Consider the following 24,809-nt stretch of genomic DNA (forward strand, 5'->3'; position numbering starts at 1 on the left):
GGAGACATCTTCTCATAAGTATTTTCAGAAGTCATGGCCTTTGTCTCACAGTGCGTTGAGCTGCAGGAAGCACTTTTGGTTGTGGGATGTAAGGTGTCAGTGCTTTTGTCTTGTGCTGTTTGCCTTTTTATTTGGTCTTAATATCACAGATGAGTGGATACTTTAATTTTGCTTTGCAAAGGGTAATGCCACAAGCTTGAAGCACTAGTTACTCAGTCCCTGTCTTGCCATGTACTGTCTAGAACTGCAACTTCTGCCTCAGTTTTTGTTGAGGTAATTGGGTAGCTTGCAGCTGACTGAAGTGGAAAATGCAAACAGAATTGCGTTGTTCTTTTAATTGTCTGAAGTTTTTATTTATTTATTTATTTTCAAGCAACAGTTGTCTTTAAGTAGAGCCCCATATGTTGCCCATATTTGCATACACAAACTCTACTTAAACTGATGCCAAACATAGCAAAACATAGCTGCTTAAAAATGGGAGAGAAATTAGTAAAATGATCATCAAAATTATGGGGAAGAATGTGTTCTTTCAGCACAACTATTTTGCATTGTTTTGGTGCAGGTTAGTGGCCCAATATGTGTAAGGTTTCTTGAAGTCATACATTTTCAAGAAACAGAAGGCTAAAGACAACAGCCAACAAGTACAACCATAGGCAAATACAATTTCTTACCCTGTGTTGTTCTGGCACTTGTTCGAAGAGTTAGTGAGGGTAAGTAATTGGCTTTCTTCATCTCTGTACAAAGTTGTCTCTCAAAACAAAGGAAGCACAGATCCTTGAAACTTTTTTAATTGCCAACTTTCAGTTTCTAGGACTGGAAACAGCACTGGCAATAAATGGATTGAAAGGATCTCCAATAGTTTTATTACTTTGGGTCAAATATGAAATAAAATATCAAATGAGAAAGAATCTTTCAGACAGTCTCCAACTGAGAAACTGATTTTCCTTAAAAATCACCCACCTCACTTTTTTGTCATCTTGCTTAAATATGTGCTTGCTTAAAATAACTCTAAAAAGTATTCAGACAGTTAATAATACCAGTATACTTTGTCTGGGACAAACAAGTTAATGGAAAAGAACAAAACACTTGGAGGGAAAAAACTCCCAGCAGAGCTGCAGGGATATTCATGCCTATATTAGTACCTTTTCCCATGCCTATATTAGTACTAATACTCAAATAATCTAATAATAATAAACTCTAGTTATTACTCACCTCAGTTTTTCACTTAGCTGATTCTTAGGGTCCATTTGCAAACTTCACTGTGGAGACTCATTTGATATGGATGTATCCAATCTCAGCTGTATGAGTTAGCCCTGCTGCAGCTAGGTTTTGCATATCAAGTTTGCGTATGCATATACACAATCATGTATTTGGCATGCCGCACGCATTCACAGAATCACGCAGACTCACAGAATAGTTGAGGTTGGAAGGGACCTCTGGAGATCATCTGGTCCAACCTCCTGCCAAAGAGGGTCACCTAGAGCACATTGCACAGGATGGCATCCAGGCAGGTTTTGAATAATTCTAGTGAAGGAGACTCCACAGCCTCTCTGGGTGGCCTGCTCCAGTGCTCTGTCACCCACACAGTAAAGAAGTTTTTTCTCATACTCAGTGGGAGCTTCCTGTGCTTCAGTATGTGTCTGTTGTCTCTTGTCCTGTTGCTGGGCACCACTGAAAAGAGTCTGGCCCATCCTCTTGACACCCTCTCTTCAGATATTTATATGTGTTGATGAGATCCCCTCTCAATATTCTCTTCTCCAAGCTAAACAGTCCCAGCCCTCTCAGGCTGTCCTCATACGACTGGTGCTCCAGTTCCCTACTCACCATTGTAGCCCTCCTCTGGACTCATTTCAGTAGCTCCATGTTCGTCTTGTACTGGGGAGTCCAGAACTGCACACAATACTCCAAATGAGGCCTCACCAGGGCTGAGTAGGGCAGGATCACTCGACCTACTGGCAACGCTCTTCCTAATGCACACCAGGACACCATTGGCCTTCTCGGCCACAAGGGCTCATTTCTGGCTCATGGTCCACTAGGACCAGCAGGACAGCCCCCAGCCTGTACTGGTGCATGGGGTTATTCCTCCCTAGGTGCTGAACCCTGCCCTTGCTTTTGTTGAACTTCATGAGGTTCCTCTCAGCCCAACCCTCTGGCCTGTCCAGGCCCCTCTGAATGGCAGCACAGCCTCAGTGAGTCCTTCCAGCTTTGTGCCATCAGCAAACTTGCTGAGGGTGCTCTGTCCCTTCATCCAGGTCCCTGATGTGTAAATTGAATAAGGCTGGGCCCAGTACTGACCCCTGGGGGATACCACCAACTACAGCCCTCCAGCTGGACTCCTGAGCTGTTGTGTTAAAAAGTAACTTCTAAATATCTATTAATTTGGCCTAAGATTTCCTTAAAATTAAAGAAGTCAATGAACTGCAGGTGCTTGTATGTGGTGCTTTTCTAAAGAAAAAAAAGCTCTAAAAAAAGCTCTTTCTAAAGCTCTAAAGAGAATGAGCAGCTCCTCACACAAACTGTTTCTAGGAGATCCTGGATGGTCACTGACTTCCTATAACAGGCATGGCAACAACCTCGCTGGGATGATGCATTTTTGGTCTAAACCTCATATTTCCAGTAATTTGTGAGTATCCCTGCAAAACACCTACACTGAAACACTCATGCTTTTCTCTTCCAACACTACATTTTTTTTTAGAGTATAAGAATAAATCCCTGGGTGTAATTAAACTTTAAAACAGAAGAAGTTTCCCACATCAATATAAAAACAATGGCATTTCTGAAAGAAATTTCAAAATTAAGCATTTCAAAATTAAGCTTGTTCTGAATTTCAGACTTGGCACAAATGTAGGCCAGTGTTTGTTTAGTCTGGAAATCTTTGGCACCAAAATAAAAATTCCTTGCAGTTAATGTGACGACAGTACTTACGCTGCCTGTATTTTTTTTTGCCTATTTTTTCACTGGTGTTCCTGTGCTTTCTATCCGTGGGATAAATTATAACTCACTGCTAACTTGCTTTCTCTTTAAAACTTATCTGCCATCTGTTGCACCCACTCCTTCATTATATGTGATAGTAATAGCCACCACTCTGTAATCTGCAGTTACAGATAACATTCAAATGAAATCTTTATTAATGGTAAGTAGAATTCTTATGATTGCTTAATAGATCTGGATTGCATGTGTGCTGTTTCCTGGGATATTCACAGATTAGGTCAAAAATAATGTCCACAAACCAATAACCAATTTCTGAGATAAAGTGTTTTTCTGGAGGGTTCCTGAGCCACACTGCCAGCTGCTAGTTGCATACACCTAATTATAGGAGGTGTATGTCAAATAAACACAAATAAAAACATCAGTGAGGCACAGGATCTGCCCTACTACTATTATGTGAGGATAATATATATTCCTTTACCTACCTTTCCAGTTCATTTCTTCACTTACCCTTCAGGTTTGCATTGCTGATGGTGCTCGTCTGTTTCTGTTCTTGCCGCTAAACCCTTACCTATGAGAACCTGTCTCTGAAGATACCTCCACAGAAAACAAAGCAGGTGGTGTGCAACTACGCAGTAGATTGGATGAAAGCTTAACTCAAAATCAAGGTATGTATTTTCAAATCCGTGATCTGTCTTTTTCTAAATCAAGGTATAATTTTTCACAGTTGACTATGAAGAAGGTGCCAAAGTACATATGCCTTCCTTAAAAATAAAACTAAGAAAAAAAAAACCAACAACCAAGGAAGAATAGGCTTCTGTATGAGGCCTGCCATGGCAGAGTAATTCCCCCACCCTCAAATCAAACTAAGTCATAACAGTAGTTTCGATGGAACATCAGTTGTTGCATTGACTGTAGCACAAAGAGCATCACCTCAAAGCTGTAGAATTGCTATTACAGGCACACACACATGTTCTGCACAGAACAGCCCACATGACTCAGCTTATCTCTGCATGATGCTGTTATCTGCTAGTAGATGTACATCAGCAACGTGGCAATAGCATAACCGATGTAGTAAGAGCATATTCTGAGATATCTTTATTTTATTTTTTTCCTTTGGTTTAGAAATATGGTGGGGTATGTACATTTGATATTCCTATCTACCTTCCTCTTGGTTTCCGTGACATCAGAATCATGTGAGTTGCATTTAAAATTTATTTTCTAATTAATTTTATTCTGCATAAGTGTTTAAGATGGTACTGAATTAATATTTTTTAACCTAAAATTAGCTAGTTTATCTCAAACCATTGATCACAGCTTAAAAGTTAGCTCTACATGTTGTTTTCTCCCAATATTAAAATGCACAGAGTAGTGTCCATTTCTCTGACATTAAGTATAGGTTCTACTTTTGCTCTTTGGCATGTCTGCAAGCAGAAGGAAAAGGCTTCTTAGATTTAGAGTAGCTGATATTCCTGGCCCCAGCTGGGCAAAGTCTCTCAGAGCATGCTTAAATCACACTGAGCAGGTTTAACACATGCACTTTGTTGGACAGTTCTAGTGGCCCTGCAATCATTTCCTACCAGTGAAACAACATTATATAGCACTCACATTGTACCTGGTCTCCAGTTGCACTGCATATTTTTCTGAAAAACAGTGTAAGATACAATCTTACACTTAAATATCTTAAATATTAAATATTTCCCTGTATTCTCAATTTTACAATATGAATAATAATTTTTAGAACAAACTAGATCTATTAAGAGATCGAATTCTGCTGAAGAATTAACCAAGAAAATTTTTGCAGATGTCACTGAGTTTACATAAGGCCTCCCATTTTATCTTTGTTTCCTTTCTTTTATTTTTTCCTGAAGAGTGCTGTACTTCCACTATGTTCCTCCTCTGGTGGGGCAAGAAAGGACTTGTGGGTGGGAATGCTGTTACAATGATGGACTCAGGGTTGTGTATACCTGATGTGGATAATTTAGGTGTCTGAGTAAATGAGTCTATATGTAATGTCAATGGAGAAAGACCACTTCAGAGAGAATGGGAAGGAAGAATGAAGAAGGACTCACCCATGACGTGATCTATGCATGCATCTAAAGCCAGGCAGTGCTCCCCCAAAGTGTCATTTTTGATAGAGATTCTCTGTTTTGATTAGCTATTTGGTTACATCATCTTTTGATTAGCTTTTTGGTTACAACATCATTTGGTTACATTATCCCTGGAAGTCTTCAAAAGACGTTTAGATGTAGAGCTTAGGGATATGGTTTAGTGGGGACTGTTAGTGTTAGGTCAGAGTTTGGACTCGATGATCTTGAGGTCTCTTCCAACCTAGAAATTCTGTGTGTGATTCTGTGTGTGATCTCATTTTCTTGCTCCCTCATTTACTGTAGCTCTTGTACTGATATGCCCAGTTTCTATCTTTGCCAATTTTCTCATGTTTCTCTTCTCCAAAACTGCATTTGACCTTCAGACTAGAGTTTCTATGTTCAGAAGTCAGTTTACAGTTCAGGTAGCAGGGCACTTAAATAGCTGTCAAAATGCCTGTTTCAAATTTCTCTGGACCAGTTTCAGTATTCAAAAGTTTATTCAAAAATACATGCAGTTTCTTTAATTAAAAATTAGTTCCTTATGCCCAACTTTTTTTTTTTTCTTTCTTTTTTTTTTTTTTCTTTTTAATTTTTATTTCTTTATTCCCAAGCTGTTTACTCCTCTGCTTACTCCTCTCATTCCTCTCTGGTGTCTTCAACTTTTCATCTGATTCTTCCTTTCAGTCTGTTGCATTTTTTTTTCTTCACATTTTCATGATTTTAAGAAAGAAGCTCTTCTGTTTGTTGTTGTTTTTATCCATTTTCTGCATTGAAAAGGTATAGCAAAAAATCCCCTCTGTTATGTAAATAAATATTGTTACCAGATTATGGAAAGCTAAGTTTATAAAACACTATTAAAACCAATACTTTTCTTTGTGAAAGATTCATGTTTAGAACTCTGCTTTGAATAAATACAGGATTTCAAGCAAAGATTTGCATGAGTTCATTTCAACCAATCATACTTTCCAATTTAAAACTTTTTTTTTTTTAACTATATGTCTGCTTTGAACCCAGGTATTTTTGTTTGTTTGTTTGTTTTCTGTCCCACACACTATTTTTGCATGTCTTCATAGTCTTCATAACTGAAGAAGAACATTTTGTTTTGTTTTGTTTCTTGAAAAAAATCTACTGGGAATTCATTTGCTTTTCATTATCTCTGAAAGCCTGGGGATGGTATTAGAGGCATTTGAATGGCCTACTGATCCAGAAATGCTAAGGTCTCCTCAGTCTTCAATATGAATAAGGTTTAATTCATCTGAGATTTTAATATTTTGTTCATTTGCAGATGATGCAATGGACGGTGAGGCTTTAGTTGTAAAATGTCCCCGAGGAAATTCAGCTGTGAAAGTCACCTGGTATCACACAGACACTAAGAAAATAATTCCCGAAGAAGAAGAGGGATCACGAATATTTTCATTAGGAAGATTTCTCTGGTTTCTGCCAAATTCTGTAGAAGATTCTGGAAACTATACTTGTGTTACACATTAGTAAGTAGAATATTAAAAAGATAAAAACTTAAGATTTGGGGAAAAAAAAAGCATAAGTATTTTAAAAATACATTTTGATTATTATCTGTGCAAATTATGTGATTTTGATGGTGTATGGAAATTTATTTAACTTTCATTCTGCAATTGTTATTTTTATAACAGGCCCAGTAAAAATCAATATGCAATCAAAATATAGTAACCACACATGTGCTTTTAAAACAAGACTCACATGTTACAAATATTCATTCTATTCCATATAATAATACTGTCATTAAAATACCTTCATTCATTTCTTAAAGCCCGAATAATAGCACAAAAGAGTTCAACATGAGCGTGAAGGTGCATCCATACAAGGAAGGAATATGTTTCCCAAGCCGGATACTTTATCCAAATGACACTAGAAGTGGAAAAATTGTTTGTCCTACATTTGACAATTATAAGAATGCTACTATGATCCAGTGGTATAAGGTAAAGAAAATCCTGATGGTGCCAGCTGTAGATCAGATTACTGTGAGAAGTTATTTGCAGCCAAATAAAGAAAGCTGTCTTTTCCAGGATTGCAGACCTCTTCAGGGGGAGAGATATTTGAAGAAAGATAAATATATTTTTATTAGTGACTTGACAAAGGAGGATGATGGTTATTATACTTGCCATTTTACCTACACTCACAGAGGAAATGTGTTCAATGTGTCGGCTACAAGGATCTTTATAAGTGAAGGTAAGACAGTCATTTTCTAGCTTGCTAAAGTAGAAAAGATTATCATCTCCTTAAAGGAAATGAAACTCCTTGTACAATGTTACCAAAAATAAATAAATAAATAAATAAAAATATCTTTGGTTGGTTAGTTATATCTTCTTAATGAAACTTTAGCTCAACTTTTTTTTTTTTAGATGAATTTTGTGGGAGGGAATTCCAAAGGAGAAAGCTGGAGATACAGTCAGACCTGTCCACGTTTGTTTTCTTGGTAACATTTTCTGAGGGCTCTGGTTTCCTGCTGCAGTTGGCAGGGCTCATATTTTTGAGGTGAAGGGTCTTTTTTGTGGGTTACCACAAAGCTCCACTTTATATTTGTTTGGCAGGAAGAAGGACCTTAGCTAGCGACAATCTGGTGATCTCTGGATCACTGATATGGTGATGGCATACAACTCAATACCTGCTGCCCCATCTTGATTATCTAGCATTTATTTTATAGTTGGACCGGAAAAAAAAAAAAAGAAAAGAAAAAAAAGAAAAGAAAAAAACTTTTAGATTTCTGTTGACTGAGATAAAATGAGGGACATATATAGATGGAAAATTAATGGAGCTCCGTGATTACTGTCTTTGTTAATTTGAAAGTGTCCATCATAGCTGAGTTGTGTGGACCTAGGGGTGTTTCTAGGATTCAATGTCCTCAGGGAGGCCTTGAATTTTGATGGCAGTCAGGGAAGAGCATGCCAGCAATCAGCAGTGCCAGACTGCATCAACTTACAAGACTTCAAAATGTGTTTTCATTCTGCAATAAGATTAATACATATATATATATATATATAATTTTTTTGGCGAAACTAAATAATGTTCATTTGCAGACCGACATCACAACTGTTTGTTGTTGGAAGATGCCCAACTTTATGGGAAAGATACTGATCTGGAGTGTAGAAGCCTCGATTAGTTTTTGCTGCTGTACCCAGATCTCAGTAGCAGAGTTTGTTCCAATTATTCTGAGTTGGATAGAAGAGATTTGAGCCAAGAGCTAATATGGTAGTTTAGGAGGCGCCACACCTTTTCTCCGCGTCTTCGATGTAATACCCTGTTGGTCTACATGACAATCTCTGCCTAGCATTCCATTTTTGTTTGAATGTACTTTCATTAAAACTTTTCTAACCAGTCAAGAATTTTGTTCTGCTTGGGTTATAACGGAAATAGCTATTATTTATTTGGCACAAAGCCACCTAAAATTACACAAATCTTTGTTGCATCTAGACAGATTATTTCATTTCAAAGATAATCTGGCTTTTTAAATAATTCTGAAAGAAAAGATTGCAATATAACATGTGAAATCTCAGAGTGGTCTGTTGAGTCTGCTTTTTTTACCATTCAAAATAATTAACAGCATCATTCTTGACTTCTTATTAGCCCTTAAAATTATTATGCTGGATGAGTAAAGCTGTTACATGTTGTTAATATTGGTTTATGATGTAAATCCCCGTTGCCTTGCAGATCCATGCTGTCCCAGAGGATATTCTGCCTCTGAATGCCAGCATCTAAATGCTTAGCATTGTCAGCAAGCTACGAAATTTCTGCATTTCTCCAAGTTCAGATCCGGCTAAAGAAACTTAGACATGGTTAGGATAAATAAAGAGAATGGCTTTTCTGGCAGCCTGGGAAAGTGGTGCTAAATATGTTCTTACAGATTTTTTAGGGAAATATTGTTATGGGATTTACAGAGGTGCCTTGAGAAGGAAAAGCTTATAATGAGGGAAAGGATAGCAAGCCATGTGTTTGGAGTGTGATGTATGCAACAGTATGAATGGTAAGAAAAGAAGCAAAATACAACACGGGAAAAAGATGCCTAACTGAAGCATCTGGATGTAGTTTGGGACCTGCCCATATCAATTATTACTGGAGATGAAACGTAAGAATATCAGAAGAAAAGAAGCACTCCTAAAAGCTAGTGGCAAGGGATGTTCAGTGTGAGGGAAGACAGATGTAAGAGGGAGTGGTTGTGTGCAGCACCAGTGTGTAGGGAGCCGGATGTGCTCAACGTTGGGAACAGAAGTCAACAGAGGCAGGCATCAGGGGAAGTGGGACTGTATGTCATATATTGCACAGAAGTGTATATTCTAGCTATTCCATATCATGGATAGGAGTCATTTCTCAAATGTCTGAAGGAATTTCATTTAAAAACAAAATTAGCAACTGAGAAAACACGCAACTCCCAATATTAGCTTTTTTTTTTCCCCTCCCACTCAGCATCTAAAAACAGTATTTGAGAAACTGAAACTTTTCCTTGCTCTTTATGTACAAATGTAAAAATCAAACAGGCAGAAAATATTTAGACTATTGACTTGTACTGTCTCACCAAAAATATCTGGTCATAGGAATAAAATCAGATAACACTGACAGGAATGTGAAGCACCGTTGTAATGTTTGCAAATCTACTTCAAGATGCTAAAGCATTATCAGTACAAATGATAGTCATTATTTTACAAAATGAAATTTCAAAACTTTCTAATCGATACTTCCTTCTCTCTTTAATTTCTAAAGCAAAACACCTGTCTCTACCTGCTCAAATTTTGTTTCCAAAAGAAAAAGATGTGATAGAAGTAGAGCTTGGTAAGTACAGATCTTAAATTGCTTTTAAAACAGTTTGTGATGGCCTAATGAACATGGGGATCTTGAAGAATTAATTATGGAAATGTTCATTACTTTTTTTTTTCTTTTTCTTTTTTTTTTTTTTCACTGTAATTTTAACCAGATTTCATGCACCCCAAGGCAGAGATGTGAAATTAGGAATAACTGATAGGGTAATGCTTAGGCATTAAGCAGCAATTTCAGGACTTAAATAGTTTATTCTACTTTCACTGGGATAAACTAGGATAACTCACATGGTCAATTATCACATCTCAGCTGAAAGTGTGACAGCTTCCATGCACTTCAAAGAGGGCCTTAACTAAACCCTTTGAAACTGATGGTATCCTTAAGAGAGGATAGATGCGTGGTGGTATCCTTAAGAAAGAATGACGGTAAGAGAGAAAGACAGAGCAACTAGAGATACTCTTTACTTGTGATTCTGGTCTGGACATAGCAGCTGCATCTCCGTTGATGAATGAATGAGAACAAGGGACTAGTCATTGGTCCTGCCATGGTGGCTGGCACTGAGCAGATTGCTCTGATCGAGGGGTGAAAGAACCAGGGACTGAACAAGCAAATAGTAGGCTGAACAGCTCTTGGTGCAGAACATGTGCCCTGTCTCCCATTTGTTTAGGACTGGGGATGTTCTCCATGGTTCAGATTCTTCACCCCTTGTAACTTGTGGTAGGAGCAAGGGCCATCTACGTTCTTTCTTTGTATAGTCAATGGAGAAAGATGGGCTTCTCCAGAAAGTGACTCTGCCCATCTGAAACATTAATAGGTTGCCTAAGAAGCCTGTCTCCCAGGGGAGGTAGGATGAATCTGGGCCACTGGGAGCTGGGATCACAATTACAGTTCCACAGTTTCTGCCCTCCAGCACTTGTCCTACAGCAAGACTGCTCTAACAGCATCTACCTTGGGGGACCTGGGCTCAGGCTCCTTTTCATGTAGGCTTGTATTCCTGTTCTTTTTTTTTTTTCTTCTTTCCTCCAGTTTCTTTGTCACTCAGAATTAGTGCACCAGATGGCTAGTCTTTAATATTCTCTGTGCTCTGCCTAACCTTCTCGGACAGTATGTAATCTTGCAATGACAGATTAAAAGTAAAGTAAAATTAGGTAAGAAAAATAAGATTAAAAGTAAAGTAAATTTGATTAACATCTAGAAAATACTTTCTGTACTGGGTCTATTATATCCTCTTTGCAGAACTGAAAGGACTTCTCCGTGATCCTTATTACCAATTCAGGATGTAAATTATAAAATTTGTTAACCTTATCTAAGCCCTGCTTTGATGCAGATTAACACGGAAATAATTTTAATAGTTTTAAAAATAAATAAAATAAATAAATAAAATAAATAAAAGTAGTTTTAATTATATTTTCTTCCAGTGCAACAGTGACTCTTTTTTTTTCTGGAATAAATATTTCCTGATGGCAAATACATCGTAGGACGTTTCCTGTTTTAGTTTTGGTTGGACTAGTTTGCTCTAGTCTTGTCCAGTTTGAATAAAATCCAAGATAAGAATCAGCAAACAAGACAAGTGAAATACTGTATGCTGAAATTAAATTATGCTATTTTCATATGTCTGTATGTAAACTAGCATTTCCTTTCCATACTCCTCAATAGTTGATTAGTTGTGTTAAGCATCACAAGTAAAGTCTACTTTCCTTTCACAGTAACATATATAAATAATTCCTTTTATAATCCTTGTTAATGTATTAGATATTTTGTTAATATCTCCATTTACTATTTCAAGTCCCTCCTATGCAACATTTTCTCTAGGTTAACTCAGAAATATGTCAAAATTGCTAAGGTAAAATCAAAAGTGATATGGAGATTTATAGAAAAAGATGTTATGAGGAAAATAATGTTATATGTTACATATATTTTACATTGAGGAATGTTTACAGCTCTCTGAATCTTGGTTAGGTGCTCCTTTGTCTCTGAAATGTCAGGCCCGTCTGGGGATTAAGAAACAGCCTATAGGTGTTGTCTCATGGGATGTGGATAACAACCCAGTAATATACACAGATACTTCAAGATTTCATGAAGAAACTCATTTGTAAGTACATATAATGTGGAATAATCCTTTTCTTAATGCAAACTTTGTTTAAGAGTAGCCAATACCAACTCTTTCTCTCTATTAGTTTTGAAGGACAAGCACGAGAATATTACAAAGAGGCAACTTTACACATCAGTGAAATAAAAGAGGAGGATCTGCAGTCAAATTTCACATGTGTAGTGGTGAATGAAATGGGAAATACAAGGGCCACGGTGACATTACAACTCAAAGCACAATGTAAGGGTAGAATTTGTTCATTTTGTTTTCTTACATACTTAACTCTCAATTTGAAATACATTGGTGGTTTTATTTTTATTTTAAATTTATTTTGCATGTTTATTTTTAAATTTTATTTATTTTCTGCTGGTAAGAAAGTTTGTTGTTTAGAATTAAAACCAGTCTTCATCCTCCCTACATCTTCAAATTAATGGCCAAGTTCTTGTGGCTTCCTTAGGCTATGAAAGGCCTTGGTGTAAATTCTGCTTTGGGGGAAGGAAAAATGGTATCAGTGAGAGATTAAATGTGCAGAGCAGGACAGTGCACCACCCATGTGACAAGAATAACCTTTTCTAGGATATTCCTGCCCTCTCCCTCTAAGTGCCACTGAGCTCACTCTGTGCCACACAGAGATGAGAGTGACAGTTTGAAGGCTTTCTCTCGGTTTCATTTTGAAATGCATTGTTCTAGTCATTTCTGCTGGAGAAGGAGAATTAAGGTCAGTGAATGGTGGGATTGTCTTTATCAGTTATGGGAATTTTTTGTTAGGGATGGTCAAATCCCTGAATTGTTGCCAAATCACTAAGTTTGATTCTTATGACAGGAGTGGTGGTCAATGGTTTCCTCTCTTATCCCTTCAGATGGGCTGAACCACCTTGAGATGAAATCCCACGGCCTTTAAGATTAGGGATTAGTTTTTTATGAGAATGAGTAAAATCAAGTTTATTTTGATCACAGGATTTGCACAATTACATGTCCTGCTGTCTTCTTGACTGTTCCTAACTGCCTACAGGATTATGGCTTCAAGCAGAGTCATAATTCTGTGCTGCAGCCTAGACTAGACGGGATGTAGTTGATTTATAATGGAGAAGGGAGCATCATTGAGGAGGGTAGCCCAGAATTCCCTAGTGGAAGGTGAGAGGGGATGTTCTGGCTGGATATTACTGGGTGAGTGAGAGCGTGGCCTCTCTCAGGAGGCTGGGCACACTTCAGAAGTGTGCCAAGTTATGAGTGTGGGAATGTACTTACCATGAAGGGGAAGGAAACTGAGTAACACTTCCTGTTCACTCTAGTTCAGTCAATGCAATCATTTATTGACCCTATACTGCAAACTAGAAGAAGGAAAGGCTGCATGAAGGAACAAGTATATTTGATATTCCATATTTGTGAAGTGATTCATTAAACCTTATTTCTGCTGTAGACAAATCTTATTTTATTTTTATCCATAGGTCATCCGTAAATGTTCAGGAAAACTCTTGACTGTGACACCCTTTGCAACAGCCTATTTTATGTGGATGTCTATGCCTTTCTTGTTGCTGCTATTGTCAAGATGCCTGCTTCTGCTACTCCTCATCACTGTTGGTGTGAGCAAGGCTAAATCCAGAAATGGCTGTGCACTGCTTTAATTTTCTTTACTTGCTCCTCATACAGTTCAGCAATATATTTTCTAAAACATTGATAGCTTGCCTCTGAGTATAATGAAAGTGCTGCATAGATGTCTTGTGCCTCACATCTTGTAAATGTGTAATAAAGACATGTACTCTTCTTTTTTGTTTCTTTTTGTTTTAGATGATTTTTATTTATTTTTTTATATCTATGGTCATCTCTTAGTTTTTCTTACAGCATAACTCACGTCTCCTAGCTACTGTCTGTTATTGTGCTTTTTACACAAGTTTCCTCTCTGTATTGTGATTTTTTTTTTCCCTAAGTTTTTTAGTATGGGTTACATTGTTATTATTTGTAGCACAAATCTGTGATAGGAAGTAAGAGATCAATAGATGGTGCATTTATTACTGAAGTTACTTGCAGAAACTGCATGGACTAGTTAAATTGTGTTTAGCAGCACAGGTGGCAGGTTAAAGAAGGAAACAAAGATGCTGTAGGTGACTGCATTTAAGCTCCTCTGCTTGAATCTGTTCCATCTTACAGTCTTCAAAAATGCTGAATGAATAAATCACCACATAGAAATTTTCCTGGGAAACCAGGAATTAAATCTAATCTTCTCAGTCATAATCAAATACTTTAAGAACTAGCTCATTTTTAGCAGTATCTTTATAACGAATTTTAGCAATTTGATTTGTTAACAGTTGTCACCTACATAAGAATTACTAATTGCCAGAGAGGAGTGAAGAGAAAATATGGGGTTTCTGTCAGAGTCAGAGTCAGCTGTTTGGTTTTGTCTCCATGACAAACAAAAATACTAAATACTGCCAGGAAAGGACAATATGAAACCCTTCCTTCAAAATTATTTCCTGTCTTTTCCCTCCCCACTTTACCTGAGGCTGTTTGGTATCTTCTGACTCCTTTACTAACACTAGCTCATAAAAAAATACCATTTATGTCTCATAATGGTTTTAATACCTTAAAGCAATTAGTAATTAAAGTAATACCTTTTAGTATTAGCCCATGACAAGGGCTGTCTCATTTCCTCCAGATCTTTCAATCCTGTGCCTCCATTTATAATCCCAGCGATGGTGATCATCCCATGTTTTACATTCTCCCCCTGCCACAAGACACAATCTCTGATGTGCTCTGAGATCATCTCCATTACTTCTCTGTATGGTCAGTATAAGGAATTTGCAAAAAGTTTTCATTACATTTCTTCCTCCTTTCCTGGCCAAGATGTAGCTAGTCTTACTGGACACCTGGCAAGAGGCAGCAACTCTGCCTGCAGCTAAACTATGTTACCCTCCACAGCCGCTTGATGTCTCTCATGCTGGAATATACCACCTCCTTGCACCACAGTGCTGGTGTCCAAGCCAGCTCAGATCACTGATAACTGCAGTGGGTAAATGCGTTGCTGTCAGGGTTGTGGTGGGAGGTGGCACGACACCGTCAACCCCTGACAGGGAAGCCATGACAAGTGGAGAAACACTGGAAGTTTTAACTCTTTCTACCAGCACAGCTCAATCAGGACAAGAACATTACCTCAGCATCACATCTAATCTGTCTTCTCAGGAATTCAGAACCTGTCAGAATATCTCCCAAGTGTTTACCTTTTTATTAACAAATAAATTGCCGCTAGCTTCTAGTTCTTCATGAAATCACAGAATGGTTTGGGTTGGAAGGGACTTTAAAGATCATCTAATTCCCTGCCATGGGCAGAGACACCTCCCACCAGACCAGGCTGTCCAAAGTCCCATCCATCCTGGCCTTGAACACCTCCAGGGATGGGGCATCCACAGCTTCTCTGGGCAGCCTGTTTCAGCCTCTCTTTATAGGAGAGGTGCTCCAGCCCTCCAACCATCCTTGTGTCCCTTCTCTGGACTCATTCTATAGGTCCTTCTTGTGCTGGGGTCCCCAGAGCTGAATACAGGGTTCCAGGTGAGGTCTCACAAGAGCAGAGCAGAAGGGGACAATCACTTCCCTCGCCCTGCTGGCTATGCTGCTGCTGATGCATCCCAGGATAAGGTTGGCTTTCTGGACTGCAAGTGCACATTGCTGGCTCATGGTGAGATTTTTCTTCATTCAGGGCTGGTTAAATAACTGGTGGTTGTGTTTCATGGTTCTGACGCACAAGTATTGTCTCATCTCCCCCTGGGCATTGCTCAATTCTCATCTGCAAAGAAGTGTAAAATGTCTGGGGTACCACAAATCCTTCTGGTGTGAATGTTCTGCTCTGGAGAATGCTTGAAATTCCAGTTGTTCTGAGAAGAGATAGAGTTCATCCCAGCACATTAGGTCTGTTTTTCCTCAAAGTTATTTAATGCTGTACCTAACATTTTATCTCATCTTCAGTAAAAAGATGTGGCCAGGAATTCCAGATCCAGACCTATGTCTTTGCTATCTGGAAGTGTGTTTTCTTTAGAAATTAAATTTAGAAAAATATGCAGTTCTTACAGAATCTGTCAGGAGGTGCCAGACCACTGTGGAGATTCTTGTCTGAGGCTTTACAAGTTTTATAAGCACAGGAAATTTATCTTTTTTTTTTTTTTTTTTTTTTTTTCCCGGACTTGGTCTAATCACTGCAAGGCCAAGTGTAAACAGCTTGTTTTAGGTTCATAATTGCAGAAGTTGTTGTTGTTGGAACCTGTTTCTTTTCTATTTGTTTTCTAAACAATTGCAAATCTCATAGTTCTTGTGGGGGTATTTTTCACCAGGTGCCTGATGGCTGGATGTTTCTTTCTCCCTTTAAATGGCAAAGAAAGAAACAAGAAGAGTGAAAATCATGTCAGATTTGTCTCATTTCCTACTAAGGGAACTGGAAAATGTACTTGCAAAACCTTTGTTTATCTAGCTTTTCAGTGGCATTTCTCAGGGATTTATTAATTAATGCTTTAATTTAAGGTTGTCTCCAGAGGTACTACTCAATGTACTGACTTATTCACCATCTCCTGGAGAAGCTAGGGAACCTGTAAATATCAATATATGAGACTCTTCACTGATATATATTTAATCCTATTTCATTCACTTAGGGCAAGTCCAAGAGAAGCTCTGGAATTGCTTCTTGGTGGTGGTAGTCTGTGCGTTCACCTGGTAGCTTGCTGGCGGCATTAAATCTACAATTTGTTCCACTGTGTCTTGCTGACTCTTTTGTAGAGAAAGTTGAGACTGGCCCAACAGACTGCTGTGACATGTAGCTCCTCAGGTGCTGGTGAACAGCCTATTGCTGTAGCCACGTGTGATTTGTGTATGTTTTGCAGGCAGAGGGAGGCAAAGCCCTGAAAATCTGATCCCTGTATAAAGCTGGTCTGGGTAGAGTTGCTACCAGCACATGTGAACACTGTCCACCAGCTGGGATGTTGTAAAGGGTGTCTACCGTGTGAGAGCCAGACCCCCAAATTAGTACTGCCAGAATGTCTATATTTCAATTTATGTGTGGCCAACACTCAGTGGACTATTTCTTTCCTGAGGCAAGGTAGTCTGACATCGCAGCATACCTCAAACTTCACTGTAAGACTGAAGGGATGGTTCTAGCCATACTCAGAACCAAGTTATTGCACCAGACAATTGTTATATTTACTACATTGTACTAAAAAAAATATTCATGTTGTCACTTTTATGCACTTTTAAAATCACTTTTGTGATATGCTATCTGGACTTTTCCATTTGCATTTCTTTTGGGGTCAAAGTTTGTCACCCACTCTGACTCTTCTGGAGGTATATATTTTTTAATCCAAATCTTTTTAGTGGTCTGAATCACAGAAAAGTCACCAAAGTGGTTGCATTATTACAACTATAAGACAATGAATCATCATGATGGATGGGAATAAATAGATTAAGAAGGTGGACTGCAAATGGAACTCTCTTAACTGGTTTATCTGTCAGAGAAAAATGTATACGGAACTGCTCTGTGTCTGTGTGTTAAAACCAGGTGGAATTAATTTGGGTATTTTTATTTGCTTTGAAGCATATTTCTACTATGAGGCAATTGCTGTTAATCTTCCATCCAATGGAATAATGCTTCCTCTTTGTGTAATTGCTGTATATATATATATTTAAATATTTTAATTTCAAATGTGGCTATCTAGAATTCACAGTGTTTTCTATACCAAAAACTGTGAGAATTCAGTATGTCTGGGACATAGGTCAAAAATATCTCTTCAGCTTTTTGGGTGTAATAATCTGAGGATTAAGCTTCTAGCTTTCTAAACTGGAGAGAGCACACAATGACCTCATTTCTATCTCCCAGCATTTTTTTCTGCAGCAGAACCAGATGTCATCTAGAGGCTGCCCACATCCAGACTGGCTTCTGCTATGCGAATCACAAAGAGAGAGGAGAAACAGGCAATTACAGGAAAATATCTGACTGGATTGCTATAGAAATATAGCAATCCCTAGAAGATATAGCTGTTCCCTAGAAGAGCGATAATCACAATAGCTATACTGTGAGCATATGATAGCACAAAGCTGATGACAGCCATCTTTGATAGCTTTCATCTCTGAGGATGAGGTGATTGGATTCAAGAGCTCTTCCTTGAGGGAAGCTGGAACTGCAGTGGATGACTTCTTTCTTCCCAGTTTTCCTTACTTGTCGTAGTTTTTTTATGCTCTTTGACCCTCAAAGGAAAAGAAGGAGGAGAATCTCATCTGCCACTGCCATAGTTTATCTTATTTTTAAGGCCAGACTTGTTCTGTTTTCCTGCTTGTCTTGTGTACTTTGTTCTTATCTTGCAGATTTTATTAATTGCACATGTTTCTCCATACCCTGTTTGCGCAACAATGCCCCAAGCCTCTGCTTGCTCCTGCATGGACGCTTACTGGTGTCAAGCTTGGGCTCAACTGCCTTGCAAAGTAATTGAACATTGTTGTTGAGCAAAATACTCAGAAACATTGCTCCCAGATGTGGTATTTAATGAGCTTTGGTCTGAGTGCAACACTCGCAGATATTAATTGTATACCTCTCAGTACACTTCTACTTTAGGGGTTCAACAGGCCTCTGTGCTGGCTACATCAGCTAGGGAAGGTAAAGGTCTTGTCTTCTTAGTTGTGAACTCCTTAAAACCATAGCAGATGTAAAGATATGAGAAGCTAAGGCTGCAACTAACACTTCATTTCTCTTCTTTGCAGCAGATCATCCTAATGTCCTCATGACTGTTGGATTTCTAGTTCTGCTAGTGATAGTAGCAGTCTCTGTTGTACTTTATCAATTCTTCCGAATTGATATTGTCCTATTTTATCGGGAGATATTTCAGCCCTACTCAGTCAAAGATGGTGAGTAAGCATTGCATAAGAAAGTTTAAAGGACAGGAAAGGGCAAACCATGTGGAAACAGATAAATCTGATAGTTGTTTACTAACTCAAATGACACTTGAGCCTTATTCTTCACTTTCTCATGCTTCTTGAAATCATTTATATAAGGGGGAACAAGCATAGTTCTAGTAGTGCTTTGCATTCACTGCAGAACCATGTATTGGTTCTATAATGATGTATTGCAGAAACAAAGGATTCAATCCTGGTTTCACTTTTTTTTTTTTTTTTTTTTTAAATATTTGTCATGAAATATTGAGTGACAGTGAAAATCTGATTTAACAGCCTATTATTCCACTGAAATAACAAACAATCAGACTCATCTCTATTTCATGTTAATATGCATTGATTAATTGAACTCTTATTTTATACACCATAAGATACAGCTTTCAGAATGCAGCAGTCAAATTCTCCAAAGCAGCAAATGCATAAGACATAACAGTTCAGCATGGAAAACACAAAATGAGCACAGTCTCTGATTTCCAAACATGTATCCAAAGACGCACGTCATTATAATTATCAGGAAGATCTACTTAAATCTATTTCAAAGACTGTATAGTTGTTATTTTACTCAGCTTTACAATAGACAGCTCTAATTCATGTTAACAGAAGGCACATTCCTCTTGCTCTACCTTGCAGATGGGAAGATATATGATGCATATGTGATCTACCCCAGAAGCTACGGCAATGAGGCTAATTTTGTGGAATATTTTGTACACCAAATTATGCCAGATATTCTAGAAAATAAATGTGGATATAAATTATGCATTTATGGTAGAGATACTTATCCCGGAGAAGGTGAGTTTCAACTCGGATAATGCACTGCATTACTTGTTAAGTTGGAGCAAGTTGTGTTCCTACATGTAGACCCTTTCATTCCTGAGTGGGCTGCTCATCTCATCAGCAGCTGTGTGTCTAATGTGTCAGGCAGGGTGACACAATGGCACTTTGTGCTTGTTGGTGTTCTATGAAAAGCAAGTTGTAGGTTGGGGACAGAAATTTTTTATCAACTTCTTGGGTGATGCAGGAAATGTGACTCAAAGTGTGACTCTCAGACATACACCTATTCTTTGGGTTGTGTAACTCTGCATTGCCACTGTCTGGGCAAAGCCATGACAAACCATTCATGAGTAGGCCTACAAGATACCAAGAGAAGAAAACCACAAAGTTGAAGAATTAACCTTGCTGTTATCACTCAGGGTTTTTCAACCTGTGACAAAGGATGCCATAGTTACAGGAAGTTCAGATTCTGTTCACAGAGATGACCTACTTTCATTTTTTACAATTCCCAGAGCTACTTCAAGAGACAATCTGTGTTCTCTATTCCCATTTCCTTGTCATCCAAAATGAATTTGTGTTAATTAATCTGTGTTAATTTTCACAAGGACAACCCTACACTCTCATATTAGCTGTCATCTAGATATTATCTGCTTTCCTCCAGGGCTTAATTGTCTGTCTTGTGCTCTGGTGTTCTGTGGACCACATGTTCTCTTCTTGTCATAAAACAGGCATGAAACCAAAGATAGCCCATTCTGAGTTATACACTGCTAAAATCATCTGCATTGGACCAGATGTGACTCATTTGCCCAGATCTGGGCCAATATCTTCGATGTTCTCTTCTGACAAGTGGCAAAAGTTCTGCCTGGACTTGAGAAAAAACACTGCAACAAGAATGAAAAAAAAAAAAACCAAAAACAAACAAACAAACAAACAAAAAAAAAAAAAAAGCAAGAATTGCTGATCCAGACTATAACTATCATGTGAGTTTCAGAATAAGGAACTAACATTGGCCCACAAAGATGTTAATGGCAGAAATTTATGCCACCTGCTTAGGTAATATTCTGTTTTGGGATGGTATTCTTAAACTTTCCTGGAGAAAATGGAGCACAGCGTGCAACTGAAATGCAGACTGGGACTAACAGGGATTCTCTTGGTTGAAAACAAAGACATTTTCATTGTGCAAAGGCATGAATGAATGCCTGTAGCCCAGGCAGTATGAAGACCCACCAAGCCAGCCTCGAACAACTAATAACTCCTTTTTTGACTCATTCAGTCTGATTTTACTGAAACTCTAATAATGTCTTGAGCATTGACTGTTGTCTTTTTCTCTTTGTGTTTATATTCACAGCCTTCTGCTTTTGTCTTCCTTGTTCACTTTCAAGTCCCCAAATATTTACACTTAGGTGGAAAAGTTATTCAGAATCAGTCTGTCATGGGGAGCACATAAAAGTTCCCTGCTTCCAGGCAGATGGACTTCACGCATACACTCCTCACTCTTGTTTACCTTGATTTTGATCTTGATTCTTTTGTTATCAGATTTCCAAATCTAAAACCTTACAGTTAAAATATGCTAAACACAGAGTAAATCAGGAGTATTATCAGTAAATACCACTGAGTTACTGTAAACTTTCATGAATATGTATCATATTATCTGATGAATCATCATTTTTCACCATTAAACTCCATGTATTTCCAGAAAACAAAATGCAGCAAGGATATAAAATGGGATTATTATTTGAATGGGATTATTATTTGAAGAAGAGTTCATGACTCTTGGTTTCAGAGGAAAGCTTTGTAATTTATAACTTGTGCTCTTCCAGTAATAAAAAAGATGAAGAGAATGATTCAAGCAACAAACAGCACTACACAGCTGTTGGACTTCCATTGGTTTTCCTAAATTCACTTTTGTTATTGTTGTTGTTGTTTCCTGTTTTTACTGATTAAAGGCATTTTCTGTGACTTATCTGTTGCCTGAAAGAGGTGTAAATGCAAGTATTACCCAGCAAAGGAAGAGGTTTCTGCTCCATTCTTTTCACGGTCCCATTGGCTTGCCCCAACTACATTCCTTGACACAGAATCTAACTAAACACTGTCAGAGCTGCTGTATCTGTAGCACACACACACACAAAGAGAGAAAATAACATAAAAATGATCATAAGAATGATGATACTTCACTGCACCAATGTTCTGTGCAGCCAAGTGTCCTACCTTCAGCAGTAACCATGGGCAAATTACTGTAAGAACAGTCTTTTCCTGACCCAGGAATTGCAAATGCTGGGCCTCTCTGAGACTGAGAAGACCCTTACAATGGGCTGGCAACCTCTAGCAAAGGAAAAGAGGTCACATATGCAGATGATAGATAATGTCTCTTAAAAGTGCCTTTAAAGAAGTATAACAGCTGTTTAATAAAGAGTGCTTTTATTAAATAGCTGTTACATCAAAATTCCTTAGCTCAGCTCCCACTTTGGGATTCTTTGGCCCAGCATCCCATACTTCCAGTAAAACAACTCCAGTTTCCCTTCTGCTGACCACAGGAAACTCTTCTGACTGGGGCAAGTATTTCACCAGATAGGTACTCATCTGCAGTGGACAGCAGGTCATTGAGAAAAGCAGATCCTAGATGTGGAGCTTTCTGAGCTGGCCCAGAGCTTGAGTTTTGTAGGTACAACACAGCTAACATCACAGTCCTAACTGTGGTTAATGAACTGTCCCTAACAGCTTTTCAGTGGGAAAGAAAAATACCTTTAGTCATGGTGATGATCAAATTCCCTGCAAGTCTGGATCCAGCCCTGTTGGGTTAACGTCTAAATTAGCACACTATAGCTCAGGAGTATTAGCACTCCCTCTACAGGAAAATAAGCCTCTTAGAAGTCACCCAAATGGATCCAAATGACTATTTTTTAATGGCTAAGTACTGAAGGATTGTTTTTTAGAGCACTAAACTGAAAGAATATGATGCCTTACATGCAAATTATTGACTAAGCACAAATTTGATGTAATACAGATCTACTGAGCTTGACCTGTGGATTAGAAATTCCTAACAATCCCTAACAGTGTGAAAATATTAAGATTTCAGTTAAAGAAAACATCTGAAAGAAAACTGATTACTGTGAGTTTTTTAATCTCTTTTTCTAATGAATAAACTGTATCTGACTGAAGTGAGACAGGTTTCTTTTGGTTGAAAAGCAATGGAAATGAAATGCCTATGCACAAAAGAGTCTATAAAAGAAATTTCAGTCTCACCATTTTCTCGTGCGTTGTAGATAAAGCCAGTGCAATTGAGAAGAGGATACAGAAGAGCAGACGGCTGATCATTCTTTTAACACACCAGCTGCTTAATTGTAAAGAATTTGCTTATGATCAACATGTTGCTTTATACAATGCCCTCATTCAAAACAATACAAAGGTGATCTTGCTGGAAATGGAGAGGATGGAGACGTATGAGACTCTTCAGGAATCTCTTAAATATATCATCAAGAAACAAGGTACTGTCAAATGGAAAGAACAGCACACTGTGCACCCACAGTCATCCAATTCTAAGTTCTGGAAACGTGTGAGGTACCTTATGCCACTGAGACTCAGGTCATCATGCTCAGTTAATGCTGTATGAACAGTCTGTCTAAGAAAGCTCTAGTATGCTGTCAGGTCAAACCATATACATGCAGCTTCTTTTGCTTTCAGTAGGAACATTATTTTGCAGTTCGAATGTCTGGCTGCATTTTTTTTTTTTCACTTTTTTGTTTAGTCCTTCAATTGAGTAGTGATCAAATAAACTGATAGAGGAAGGCCTTTGGGGCTGAGGGGAGTCTGTGGAGCTTTGAGAATTCTGCAAAAGAATTATTCCAGATGGTGTACAAAATTTTGCATATCATTGGAAACAAACCTACCTTTACTCTTCCTATATGTACTTGGATATATAACTGAAAGTTTTGATTCTGAATAGTTGAATATTCTGCAGGTTTACTTTACCTTTCTACTGTGGTTGATCAAACATAAACACCTTCTATATTACTTGACTAGAAAGTATGATGTTGCAGTTTTCTTCATTTTATCCACCATGTGTTTGTTTTTGCTCCAACAGTCATACTTCTATCATGAAATTTTATTTTTCCTTAGTAGGGATGCTTCAGTAAAAGCTCTTTTGAAACTAATGTGAATAGAGCATTTTAAAAAAATACAGTGTTAAGGAAAGTGCATACATACTGATTGACTGACATATATATGCATTTATATATACATAAATATATTTATGTATACATAAATGAATCTCATACAAAGGGGAAATTATCTTATAGAGCTATTACAAAGTGATTTTGAGATTAAAGATACACATAATTAAATTCTTATAGCTAGTAGTATTTTAAATCTTTCAGGCATGATAGACCGTACAGTTACTACTACTGCCTGATACAAATAACACATTAAAATTTATGTTACATAAGTATATACATATATTGTACATGGCTAGCATTCCTTTAAGCTACTGAAAAAAAATAGAGACTGCAATTTTATAACTGTCAGTATTATTTTATTTTTTTTTTTTCCTGCTTTGATATTATGCCTGGCTTTACTTTGTTCTGACAGAGAATAGCCTGAGATGCAAAGGTCAGAATAAAATCCCCTCTGAGTGCAGGAGTGCATGATCAAAGCATGTTCTAGTGCATATATCCTTGGGAGATTTAATGTTTTTGGGTTCTAAAACCAGGAATTTTTGTACAGTCAGTGAAGGTTTGTTTTTGAGCTTCAGATCAGCTACAGAGATGGACTTGAAAAGACAAAATTAGATGCAGAATATCTAATGTTACCAAGTGCTTTTATTGTACATTGTAGGTTTTTATTGAATATGAAACTTCAGACTTATGGATGGCCATTTGGAATAGGAAGAACATGTATGAAATACATGTATAGATTTTTATTTCAATGTGAAATAAAGGTCAATGGCAAACTAAAGAGCTTTTCATTGATTTATTATATTTTCAAATGCTGGTGAAAGTGAAGTCATCACTCACTGCACCACAACTGTAAAACATACAATGCTGCATTTTATTACTGCCTTACTAAACCATCTGCAGTACTGGGACCCATTCCTGAAGGGCCCTCTAGTTCCCCTTCACTGTTTTAGGAAGATCCACAAAATGTATTTACGTCAATGTAAGAGATTTGGTTTATTATAGACTCAATAGGGGTTTTGATAGTTCTTATGGTAAGAACTTTCACAAAAAGAATAC

General features: G+C 37.8%; 1 protein-coding gene across 1 annotated transcript; it reads left to right on the forward strand.

Annotated features, from left to right (window-relative positions):
• Positions 1 to 4,057: 4,057 nt before the first annotated feature.
• On the forward strand, positions 4,058 to 23,191 carry IL1RL1 (interleukin 1 receptor like 1). Its single transcript, XM_032201319.1, has 10 exons — positions 4,058 to 4,124; positions 6,304 to 6,505; positions 6,805 to 6,973; positions 7,061 to 7,223; positions 9,750 to 9,818; positions 11,763 to 11,895; positions 11,981 to 12,132; positions 18,622 to 18,765; positions 19,441 to 19,599; positions 22,845 to 23,191. The coding sequence occupies exons 1-10, from the start codon at positions 4,058 to 4,060 to the stop codon at positions 23,189 to 23,191; spliced, it is 1,605 nt and encodes a 534-aa protein (XP_032057210.1).
• Positions 23,192 to 24,809: the final 1,618 nt, after the last annotated feature.

The sequence above is a fragment of the Aythya fuligula genome, chromosome 1, assembly GCF_009819795.1.
Source record: "Aythya fuligula isolate bAytFul2 chromosome 1, bAytFul2.pri, whole genome shotgun sequence".
In the NCBI taxonomy this organism is placed as follows: domain Eukaryota; kingdom Metazoa; phylum Chordata; class Aves; order Anseriformes; family Anatidae; genus Aythya; species Aythya fuligula.